General features: G+C 46.9%; 1 protein-coding gene across 1 annotated transcript; it reads right to left on the bottom strand.

Moving 5' to 3' along the window:
* Nucleotides 1–4869: 4869 nt before the first annotated feature.
* On the bottom strand, nt 4870–6861 carry LOC125945855 (uncharacterized). The gene is made up of 2 exons (XM_049668193.1): nt 5455–6861; nt 4870–4964 (listed from the first exon to the last, which is right to left on the bottom strand). The coding sequence occupies exons 1-2, from the start codon at nt 6859–6861 to the stop codon at nt 4872–4874; spliced, it is 1500 nt and encodes a 499-aa protein (XP_049524150.1). The 3' UTR covers nt 4870–4871.
* Between the last annotated feature and the right edge of the window lie 5424 nt (nt 6862–12285).

The raw sequence follows: 12285 nt of genomic DNA, 5'->3' as shown, positions 1-12285 counted from the left end.
CTGAATACTCGCTTTCTCCAATATTCTATGCTTTATACACGGCTTTTAGTTGCCCCCCCCCCCCCCCCCCCCAATGTACTCGGTAAACTATGTGGGGCACGGTGTTTATATTTATTCCAAGTGCGAAGCAATGTTTTGAGTGACGCGTGATATATGTTGATTCTGTGGAAGTTTATTACAGCCTTTGTAGATAAATTTCGATAGATTAGAAAATCTCGTCGAAAACCTTTTACAGCCTTTGTATAGAGAGCAGCCGACCAATCGGAGCGTGCGCCAGGGAGGAGGAGGAGAGGCGCCGGGGTATAATAGCAAGTGTTTGTCCCGCGCGCTCTTCGCACGATGGACGCCGATGGGAGTCCGCTTGGCTCTCGGTATAGCGGTAAAAACCGCAAAAGAGTTCATAGTTGATTCATTAGCTTGGTTTGAATCGGAGTGCTATAGAAGCACTCCATTCATCCTCGTTGAGGACTTCAACATGGATATAGTTAAGAAATCTTGGCTAATCGAAAAAAAGCGAAAAAAAGAAGCATACGTGTCAATTAATCGCAGAAAGAGAACGACCACAGCTCCGCTGTTTCGACAGATTTCACTTCGTGGAACTGGCTGCATTTGCTTTCCTTTCTGTTTTCGTCCCGGAGCGTAAAAATAACTGTTCAAGCCGGTACAAGTTCATTTTTCATTTGTCTTACCAATGAATGCTTACAGGAACAAAGCAAAAACGTTTGTGCAAGAACTGAACGCTGCTGCTAAGCTTGACTTAAAGATAACGTATTATTTTTCAGACCACACGTAGTTAGAAAATAATTATGCAGATCCAACACCAATGCTGAAATCTATGTGAAGTGAACCTTTATTCAGGGAGAGGAGGTACAGAGAGCAGAATAGGAGAAAAAAGCCGGCAGATCCCACGCTATGTGGGAATCCATGTTATGCGAAGCAGTGTGCGGATAGCCTAGCCATGTTAACAAAACGGCCATGAGAGCACCAAGACGTAGGCGGCTCTTTCATGACCTACATGATACGCATGTCATGACTCTCATGTCATGAGTACTCAGGAGACCCTTTAGCTACACCTAAGAAATCATAAGGCGAAAGCCTTAGTCATGCTCATGACTTCGACCATCAACCTTTAGCCTTTTCCTTCACTTAGTACCACATACGAACCCATTGTATTGCTTTTTGAATGTTATTCTTTTTTCGCTTAGTCATTCTCATTTTTGCTGAGTTAAGGTCATGACTATGACTTCTAGTACAATCCTTTAGTGTTTTCTTCACTTAGTGCCCACATCCGAACCCATTTCGGTGTTTTTGAGTATTAATCTTTTTCACTGAGTCATTGTCATTTTTGCTGAGTCATACCCTTGATTATGACTTCTATCATCATCCTTTAGTGTTTCCTTCACTTAGTGCCCACGTCCGAACCCATTCCAGTGGTTTTTGAGTGTTAATCTTTTTTTCGCTGAGTCATTCTAATTTTTGCTGAGTCATGGTCATGACTATGACTTCTACCACAATATTTTAGTGTTTCCTTCACTTACTGCCGACGTCTGAACCCATTCTAGTGGTTTCTGAGTGTTAATTTTTTTTCGCGATTGTCATTTTTGCTGAGTCATGCTCATGACTATGACTTCTACCAGCATCCTTTAGTGTTTCCTTCACTTAGTACCCACGTCGGAACCCATTTCAGTGGTATTTGAGTGGTAATATTTTTCGCTGCATTATTGTCATGACCTACATGACACGCATATCATGAGATTTATGTCATGACCTATCACCTATGTTCGTCACACACTCATGTCATAGTATGCCAATTTTAGTATATACCAAGTTAACGAAACGACCATGAGAGCACAAAGTCGTAGGCGGCTAGATAGATAGATGGCTCGTGTCGTCCGGCCTAGGACCCAGAAAAACACATTCACTGAACCGTCTCTTGTTGGCGCTAACGAAGAGATCAATGCCAGTCGTTCACAGTCATACTGGGGGTCAAATAACAAGTATATGTGCTCAACTGTCTCAGGTACTTTGAACGCTCACAGTCTGGCGAGTCCTGCACCCTTCTAGACCGTCTATGGCTTGGATTAGCATTTTCAAATGAGTACAGGAATGTGCACATTTCGCTTAAAATGTTCAGAAAAAGATTTTGCGCTTACCAAGGCGTTGCTCTTGCTCAAAATTCACAGAAATATCGCATATTGGAGTCTAAGTCATTCAGCTTAACACTCGGCACAGTTAAGCACCTGATTTTTTTTAAGAATGAGAAACAGCCAGCATACAGACCCTCCCGACGGGTTCCGCCACCTGACGAAGGGTGCGAGAACTCGAGTCTTTGATGTATCAGTTGCTCAGAATGGCACACATCTGCGAAGGTTTTAAATGCGATTAGCATTTTAAGGCGAAAGCCTTACGTGTCTTCACTGGCACTCCACTGTCTTCATTGGCACTTCACTGTCTTCGTTCTCCAGTCCCCTTTTCACAAAATGTATTTCGCGCCACAATCAAGTATACCTAGGAAACTTAGGTGTCTATGTTGGCGGTGCCCTTGGCGAAACTGCGCCGTGACGAAAAATAGCCGACGCCGCAAAAACGGATCGGACTGACGTCACATTTCCCTGTAAACAAAATAAATTAGTGGCTATTAAAAGAAAATTTCGGATATTTCAATCTGGGTGGGAATCAAACCCGGTGCTCCGGGATGCCATGTGTAGTAAATCAGTCGGACGCCCAGTGGTGAAATGAACGTAGGTTTATTGACGCACACTCCTTTTATAGCATGAGTGAAACTCGTGATAAGGCCACCGCTGCTTGCGTGGGTGATAAGCGATGAAATGTACATGTGACGTCAGTACATAACACTCCTTCCTTCTAAGATTAGTTATACAAAGAATACAAAGCTACGTTGGGCTATTCATTAATGCCATAACATAGGACAGGCCGTCGAACGCGCGTTGACCTTCGAGGCGCGATCGAATCTTGGTTGGTATGCTCTGGGCTTGCCTCTGGTGCCTCTGGGTTTGTCAGCTGCTGCTGTGGGCGTCTTGCGCTTGGCTCTTGAACAGGTTGACTCGGGCTCGCCCTTGTGGTTGCTTCTGGGGCCGTCGGCTGCGGCTGGGGTCGTGTTGCCGTGGGAAACAACTCGGCATGGCAGCCCTCCCCGGTACCTTTGTCTGATTTGGACCTCGTCCAGGCGCTTCTCAGTTGGTTCCGATGTCGGTGATGGCGCTCGCCGTTATCCAGTTGGACCGTGTACGACACCGGGCCTCTGACCGCCACCACTCTGGCCGCCTTCCACCTGGGACCTGGAGTGAAGCTTTTAGAGTAGACAGTGTCACCGACACAGTACCTCTTGGTAACTGGGTGTTGAACCTCAGGTGCATGTTGTCGGTCCGGATGAAGACGATCCAGCGCAGTTCTCAACCTTCGCCCCATCATCATTTCTGCTGGCGATTTCCCTGTGACAGAATGTGGCGTCGTGTGCTGTTTAAACAGGAATCGCGAAATCTTGCACTGTGTTGTTCCTTCCCGTTGCTTTTTTAAAGCTTCTTTCACTTCTCTTACCATCCTCTCGGCTCTGCCATTACTGGCGGGATGATAAGGTGCAGTAAAAACAGTACGCACACCATTACACTTCAAAAAAGTTTGCAACTCAGCGCTTGTGAAGGCCGTTCCATTATCCGAAACGATAACGTCTGGCACACCATGTGTCGCAAACATTTTCCTTAAGCTTGTCACGACGGCCGCAGCTTTCATTGATGACATGATTTCAACCTCCGCCCAGTTGCTGTACGCATCTACCACGACAAGGAATACATCTCCTTTGACTGGGCCCGCGAAATCCATGTGTAGACGACTCCAAGGTTGGTCTGGTTTGACCCAAAAGTGAACGGGAGCCTTGGGGTCACTTTGTCGGTTGCTCTGACATGTCTGGCAGTACCGTACGTACTCTTCAATCTGGTGGTCCATTTTTGGCCACCACATGAGCCCTCTAGCTGCTGCTTTCATAGCGCTCATCCCCGGGTGATTTGCATGCAGTAGTTGGAGCACTCGCTCTCTTGCGGCTTCGGGAATTATCACACGATTCCCCCAGAGTATGCAATCCCGGTGCAACGACAACTCTGTCTTCCTCACCTCGTATGGTGTAAACGTGCTGTCTAGTTGTGTCGAAGGCCAACCACTCAGGATCCAGTCCTTCACCCTGGTCAAGACGCTGTCTTTTTTGATCAGCTTGACGATGTCCGGTGCCTGTAACGGTGCACACTCGACAGCTTCCAGTAGAAGCACGTCTCCAGGTGGTTGTGGTTCGTCCTCGTCCCCGGGGGCTGGCAGTCGACTGAGTGCATCAGCGTTGGAGTTGTCCTCACCTCGCCTGTACTGGATGCGATAGTTATACGCAGACAACAAAATCCAGCGCAGCATTCTGGGTGACAGTACTTCCGGCACTCGCTTGTCCGTGTTTAATAAACCCAAAAGCGGTTTGTGATCTGTTATCACCGTGAATTCTCGCCCAGCCAGGTACTGATGAAATTTTTTTACCCCGAAGACGACTGCTAGACCCTCCTTGTCAATTTGGGCGTAGTTACGCTCACTTGCGCCTAGAGTTCGTGAAGCATAAGCTATGGGTTGCTCCCTCCCGTCAGCTGCTTTATGGGCCAGCACCGCCCCCACCCCTACAGGGGATGCGTCACAGCACAGCATCAAGGGACGCTCGGGGTCATAAGAAACAAGTACGGCATCGGAGCTAAGTAGCTTCTTCAGCTTCTCGAAAGCACGTTGGTGCTCACCTTTCCATTCCCATTCGTGGTCGTGGTCTAGGAGCCAGTATAGAGGTTCCGCCGCTCCAGTCCTGCCCTTGAGGAAACTGCTATAGAAGTTCAGTAGCCCCAAAAAGGCTTGCAGCTGCTTCTTGCTAGTGGGCGTTGGCGCTTGCTGGATGGCGTCAGTCTTGCTTTGGCTCGGGTGGATCCCTGTATTATCAATTCGATGTCCCAAGAATTCAATGCTCGTCTGGTTGAATTCACACTTCTCCTTGTTAACTCTCAACTGCGCTCTTTGCAAACGCGACAGCACAGCCTCCAGTCTTTCTGCGTGTTCTGCTGCGTTACGCCCGAAAATCAGGATATCATCAAGATAAGCTTTAACGCCAGGAATGCCTGCCAACAACGTGTCGATGACTCGTTGAAACACCCATGGCGCGACAGAAATTCCAAACGGTAGCCGCCTGACCTTGTGTAGCCCCTTGATAGTGTTAAGTGTGAGCACTTCGGCCGACACCTCATCCAGAATAAGCTGTTGATAAGCTTGAGCTAGGTCGAGCTTAGTAAATATCTTGCTTGACCCGAGAGTCGACAATATTTCCGCGGCAGTAGGCAAAGGATACCCGCTGGTTTTAACTGCCTTGTTTACCGTGCTACGGTAATCCCCGCAGAGACGCAAGGTTCCGTCTTTTTTCCTTACCACCACGAGCGGAGTTGCCCAGTTGGAGTACTCGACTGGTTCCCAGACTCCTTGTTGCACCAAGCGGTCCACTTCCTTGGCCACATCGTCTTTCAGTGCTAGTGGAACTGTACGACTTTTGAGGAACGTTGGTTTGGCGTCGTCTTTCAGTTCGATGTGCACTGGTGGTCCATTGAAGCCAGGAAGGTCACTGCGAAACACCTCAGAAAATCGTGAAGTGACGTCTTCAACATTCAGTTGCTGAATTCCATGCAGCCCAATGCCCAACGGCCTAAACCAGTTCCGCCCAAGCAAACTGTTACCGCTTCTCTTCACTACCAACAAAGGCAGCTTTGCCGTCCGACCCTTGAATTCCACCACAACACTTGCGCGACCAACTACAGGCAACGCCTCTTTTGACCAGGTTACGAGCGTTGTGCTTGACTCTCGAAGGGGTATTTTACTTTGCTTTCCCTCGATAGAGCGAAACGTTTCTTCACTCACAATTGAGCACGATGCTCCAGAATCAATTTCCATGGGTACATTCTGCCCTTCAATCTGTACTTCAACCATGAATTTTTCTTCTTGCTCATTCACCTCGCAGAGGGAAAATAATTCGGTCATTTCGTAGGCGCCCTTGCTTTTACTCTCTTTTTTCTTCTGCTCGTGTGAAGTTTTTCTTTTAAACTTTCTAACTTCGTCTTTCGAACGACAGGCTTTCGCAATGTGTCCGATTTTCTTGCACTTGAAACATGCCGCCTTTCTAAAACTGCATAAATGCGGAGCGTGCTTACCGTTGCAGCGATAGCAACTGGACTCTTCCGCTGCGGTGTCTTGCTTCGTGCGAGTTGCTTGAATTAGGCCCTGGCTGTCTTTTGTCTCGTCTCGTCCCTGGTTGCGTATGTCTCGCTGCTGCTTTGCTGTAGCCTCAGCTGTCACGGCCATGTCGTACGCGACCTGGAACGTAAGGTTGGGCTCGGCAAGAAGTCTCTGCTGGACTGCTTCGTTCTTGATGCCGCACACGAAACGATCTCGCATCATGACGTCCAGCGGTAGTTGCTTGTCACCAAAACCGCAGTCTTCCGTTAGCTTCCGCAGAGCCGTGACGTAGTCTGCCACCGATTCATCAGCCGCCTGGTTTCTCCTGTAGAACAAAAACCTTGCGTGCAGCTCGGAAGGCCTCGGATGCAGGTGCTTGCGAACGGCCGTCTTGATTTCGTCGTAGCTTGCCATGGTCGGTCTTACTGGCTTCACCAGGGTTACGATGAGCCCGTACGCTGCTTCGCCGCAACAACTCAGCAGAACTGCTCTTTTCTGCTCGTCCGTTGTTATCTTGTTTGCGTCGCAAAACATTTCCAACCGCTCGACGTACTCATCCCAAGACGCGCCCGTGCCAAGACGATACTCGCCGATCTTGCCGACGGCCATCCCGCCTTCTTTAACGGCGGCCTCGCCGGGCCGGTCCGCCTCGTCGCCAATGTAGTAAATCAGTCGGACGCCCTGTGGTGAAATGAACGTAGGTTTATTGACGCACACTCCTTTTATAGCATGAGTGAAACTCGTGATAAGGCCACCGCTGCTTGCGTGGGTGATAAGCGATGAAATGTACATGTGACGTCAGTACATAACACCATGACCATATTCAGGGGTATGCTTCTAAAATTTGGGACAGGTAAAAACCGGTTGCCTCGATGTGACAACGGGAGGTCCTTTTTTAAGGTTCGTTGGAGGATATCCCACAGGAATATGGCATCCCAGCATTCCAGGAAGATATGTTCAATGGTCTCAGGCTTTTTGCACAAAAGACAGTCAACAGACCACGGAACAAAAAAGGCATTTTTCTTTAAGCCTAGAGCTTAATTGGCAACGTACGTATTGCTGTGAAGCTGGAAAAAGAAAGTTTTTGCTGAGGAACGAATTGGCATCTATTTCACTCTTTTCAGAACATCACCTCCTGTACCTGCAACGTATATGGACCGGTACAAAGGAAATGGTAGCATCACATCTTGGTACAGCCTTTCTTCTGTTAACTCTAGACAAGTACTCCAAGAAAAACGAGCTTACGAAAGCTAAAAAGCTGAAACAAACTCCCGTAAGAAACCGCGAACACTGGTGCATCTTGCATCATTCGTCGACACAGCAAAATCAAGTAAATCTCCACTTCGGCTTACTTGTACCACAGTTCGCAAAAGGGGTCACTTTGATCGCGGAGAAAAGGGAACCTAGACACCACCTGTCAAAGGAACCCACGGGCTAGTCCCAGACCTCCCTCTCTCACAGAGCCAAACGAATTGGTCCGGCTTGTTCGCTCCAAGTTAGAGCCCCACACAAAGACTGCGAAAACTCTGTGCAGCTTCAGCACATTGACTCTCTTCATTCCCAAAACTTGAAGCACGTAACAAATGTTCGAAACAATAAAAAAAATTGCACACCGTTGACCGGGCGAACATTGACAGTTCACGTCCAGCCCAGCTAAACGTTTTCTCTCGCACTCTATCAGTTTCTTCATTCCAGTACTCAGTCGCATCTTAGAACGTATCCTGTGGTACGTATTTTACTGGCGTCTCTGTCCACTGCATATTTTAAAACAAAGGTGGTTTGGTTTCCCAGCTCCCGTGCCAAAACCCCATGCATTTGCCCCAATTAATGACGCTTCCGGACATCTGACAAAATTTGTTCACAATGTTAACTGTTCTGGTGACGCCCTACCACTATGTACAGAAAACAGCTACGTCAAACAAAAGGGTTCTAAGTATATAGCGAACCGCAATGGAGACAGCGGGCATCCTTGCTGCATTGATGCCAGCATTTAATTGAAACGGTGTTGTCGCACGCTTATTTACAACAAGACTCGTGAAACACTCTTCATATGCCATCTTAACACCTTCTAGTACTACTGAGCCGACATTAACCTGCTCTGAGATTTTGAATAGAATTTCATGTACCATCCGGTCATAGGCCTTCTCTAAATGTAGTTGTATGATGGCGACATGCTCTCCCTATGCGTCACAATGCTCCAAGACACTTCTGGCTACATGAATGTTTGTGAAAATTGAAATTGAAAATTGAGATTAGATAGGGGGCATACGTATCAATAGACATGTTGCTGTTGTGTACCCGATATGAAGTTAAGCAGGTATTTTTCAGTGACCATAGTCTGCTCAGCTTCACAACCGGAACAAAGGAAACATGCAAAGTCACTTTTCAGTTGGGATGTTTGGAAACTGAACGTTAAGATTTTAGAAGAATGATGTTTTTCAAACCAATGTTAAGGGCAAAAATTTAGAAACTTCAGCAAACAGAGCCAGAAAGATCAGTAGAAGCATGGGAGCACATTAAATAGGAAACAAAAATCACCGCCATTGAAGGAAGTTGTATCTTGCGGCACAATGAAAGAAATGAAAAAGAAGACCTGCAGTGTGACTTCAATTTTGCTTTGAGCTTAGAATCTGCGCAACCAGGCAAGTACACATGGCTGAGATTAAAGAGCTAAAAAGTCAATTAGGAGTAATCGCCAACGAAAAGTGCATGGAAGCCGTTGTACGTGCACGCGCCGAGAGATTGCTGGGCTGGGAAACGCCAACGAAAATATCGATCTCATGTGAAAAAAGATACGCAACAAGACTAAAAAATTCGGAGCCATTCCACTATTGCGAAAATGGAAGCCAGCGAAGCTGTGACTATGGTGGGTCTGCTGTAGTGAATATTGCTATATGTGAATTTATATATTATCATCATTGACTATATTCAGCGTCTTCGGCATGTTCGTCAAAGAGCAAGGACACCGGCGAGACCGGGGTCTTGTTTTCGCCCGGCGCGATGGCCAAGTAGTGCGTTTGCTGTGCGGAGTGCGCCCCATCGTCATAGACTAGCGTATGAGCCACAGCGCTCATTGCCGCGGCACACTGCACGACATCGTCAGGATCCTGAGATCTCTCCCGCTCCTGCTATCGGCAGCTCATAACGTGGGTATAAGCCACACGTGATTTCTTTCTTACCTTCCTTCTTTCTCTCTTTTTTTATTTCCTTCCGTCTTTCTTTCTTGTCCCTGGCTCATACCCGCATATCCAATGCGGGTATGCTCCACACGTGATTTTATTATCGTTAATCATGACGTAACTGACGAGCATGTGATGTTATTGATGTCATAACCTATCAGTCATGTTAGTCAACCGTTTTGACACGTGCTAAGGCACAACTGGCGAGAAACCGCCACACACATGGAGCCAAACCGCCACGTATATGGAGCCGAAATGCCGATGATGATAGTTTTTTTTTATTCTACACGCGGACACGATCCTGGGGGAACTAGCCCTTAACAGCTTCGCTGTAAAACAAAATTAAGCAGGTCAAACATGGGAACGCAGTCACCAGCGACGCGGATTTAATTCAACAGCCTTTTGTAGAGTATTACCATGAACTCCTGGGGCGGAAACCAAGGGTTGGTGAAGGGTTTGACGGTGAATTCCTTGGACTTATGCCGATGTTAGAGCAAGACGTCATTGATACAATTGAAGCGCCTATTTCATTGCAAGTGATAGAGAGTGCGATCGATGAACTCATAATGGCCAAAACGCCTGGGCCAGATGGCATATAGGATCGGCTTTTTACACGGCGTTCAAGGAAAATGTAGCGATTGCTATGCACCGCGTAATCATGCAAGCATACGGGAAAAAGCGTCTTAAGACGCTTATATCCCTAAAACAGGCAATCCTGTTAAACTGTCGGTAAGTCGTACCACCCAATCAGTCTGGCGAACATTGCTTACAAAATGTTCACTAAAGCTTTAGCGAGAAGATTACAGTGATGAAACAAATTGTGGGACTGCATCAGAAGTGCGGGATTAAAAGCCACGGCTGCTCCACACAGTTCTGGCTTACTAAAGGTGTGTCTCGCGAGTGCGTGATTGCACGTCACGTCGCAGCCATCTCGCTAACTAAAGGTGTGGTCTAGTGCGTGCACTAACATGTTGCACTTTAGGTACTAGTTAAGTGTTCAGATGTTGCGTTCAGGAGGTCGCCTTAGTGCCACACGTATATCCACTTCTCACTGCAGGTCGTTATGTCTTGCAAGAAGTCTAGCCCCGATTGTATAACCCGTTCAGACACGGTGTCCACATTTGTGGACGCGACCTATTTTTGCCATTTCTGTGCAGTGGTAGCAAGGAATGGAGCACAAACATTAAGCTTAGGGTAAATCGAACATTCTGCTAACCTATATTACTTCCATTTTACTTCTGAGTGATATGTATCACTACAGGAGTACCGCTTTGGTCAAGGCACTTCCGCGTTTTACGTGACATAACGTTTGACGTGGGGCACATCGGTAGCAACCTCAAAATATTTTTTTTTCTTGAAATGCTTTTGGCCAATAAATAACTTGTGCATGTAATTCGAGCGGGTGATTCAATCCTTTTTTATGAAGGAACATAGCATGACTGACTTTACAAGATTCAAATTTTAGTTTATGACTCATCATAAAATGCTGTCATTGTACCACCTTGATTTGCCTTCAGTGGAGTCTCAAAAAAATTATGTTCACACATGAAACAACAGTCGATCATAATTAGTGTCTGAAGGGGATAACTTCGTATGTATTATCAAATGTGCAGCAAAAAAATTCCGCCTGTGCAGGGCAGATCCGAACCAACGCCCACACGTTCCTCAAGCACAGTAGGCCGACGCTTCTCAACGCTCTGCCGCGAATGCTTTTCCTTCTTTATTGCATATAAATTGTCAAAGATGTGCCCGCGGGTAGCGAGGGCACATCTTTCGCAGTGTTAGAACGCACCGTTCGCTATCACGGAGACCCCAAAATATTGGAAGGTCTACGCGCACCGCTAGATGGCGCGCGAAAGCGTGAAATGGAGTGGCCCAGGCTTATGCGTTCTAACCTGCTTCTATGTGCTTACGAATGTGAAGGGAACGAGAGGGATAGACAACGAAATATAGAAAAGCCGGCAGATCCCATGCCGTGTGAATCGGTTATGCGAAGCAGTGTGCGGGGGGGGGGAGCCTACCAAGTTCACGAAACGACCATGCGAGCCCCCAAGACGTTGGCGGCCGTTTCAAGACCTACATGACACGCATGTCATGACTTATGTCCGAACCCATTTCAGTTACTTTTATCACCGAGTCAGTCATTTCTTGCTAAATCATGGTCATTTTGTATTCTATTATCGTTACTATCATAACCATACTTGCACCCATTATCAATTCTTTGCCACTTTGGGCCACTTTGGTTTTTTTTTTACCCATGAGAGCACCAAGACTCGGGCGGCTGTTTGATGCCCTGCATGACACACGTCGTGACATTCATGTTCGTAATCTCTCGTCATACCACGCCAATTTTGGTACCTACCAAGTTAACGAAACGACTATGAGAACACCAAGACGTAGGCGACTAAACAGATACTCTCAAAATGGCAAATGTTCGCCAAGAAATGAATGCTTTGCATTTTAAATGGTGCGATGAATGGTCATAACACTCGAGTCCAGTCCTGGGTCATGCATAAATTGTATCACTGCATGTGATATCATGAAACTATCATGTGATGAATGTGAAGGGGGAAAGGTGGCCGAACGTTCATTAATCACCATATGACGGAAAGGTGTTTAATTGAAGAGTACAAATTATAAAGGTAAATGAAAGTGGGTGAAAAAACTTGCCACCAGCCAAATGGAAGTCGAACCCCCATCCTACGCATATATTTAGTGGGGCCAAGGGCCCAGAACGTCCCGTCTGGCATTGATGACTACAAGAGGCTACACATGTGCTGGGCCAACAATATGTGCACTACTCCATTTCATTCATAGCAGGAAACGCAGATGCTCAAGAGACCTCTCCCTGCTC

This window comes from Dermacentor silvarum, chromosome 5 (assembly GCF_013339745.2).
Source record: "Dermacentor silvarum isolate Dsil-2018 chromosome 5, BIME_Dsil_1.4, whole genome shotgun sequence".
NCBI lineage: Eukaryota > Metazoa > Arthropoda > Arachnida > Ixodida > Ixodidae > Dermacentor > Dermacentor silvarum.
This window is presented reverse-complemented; position numbering and strand designations above follow the sequence as displayed.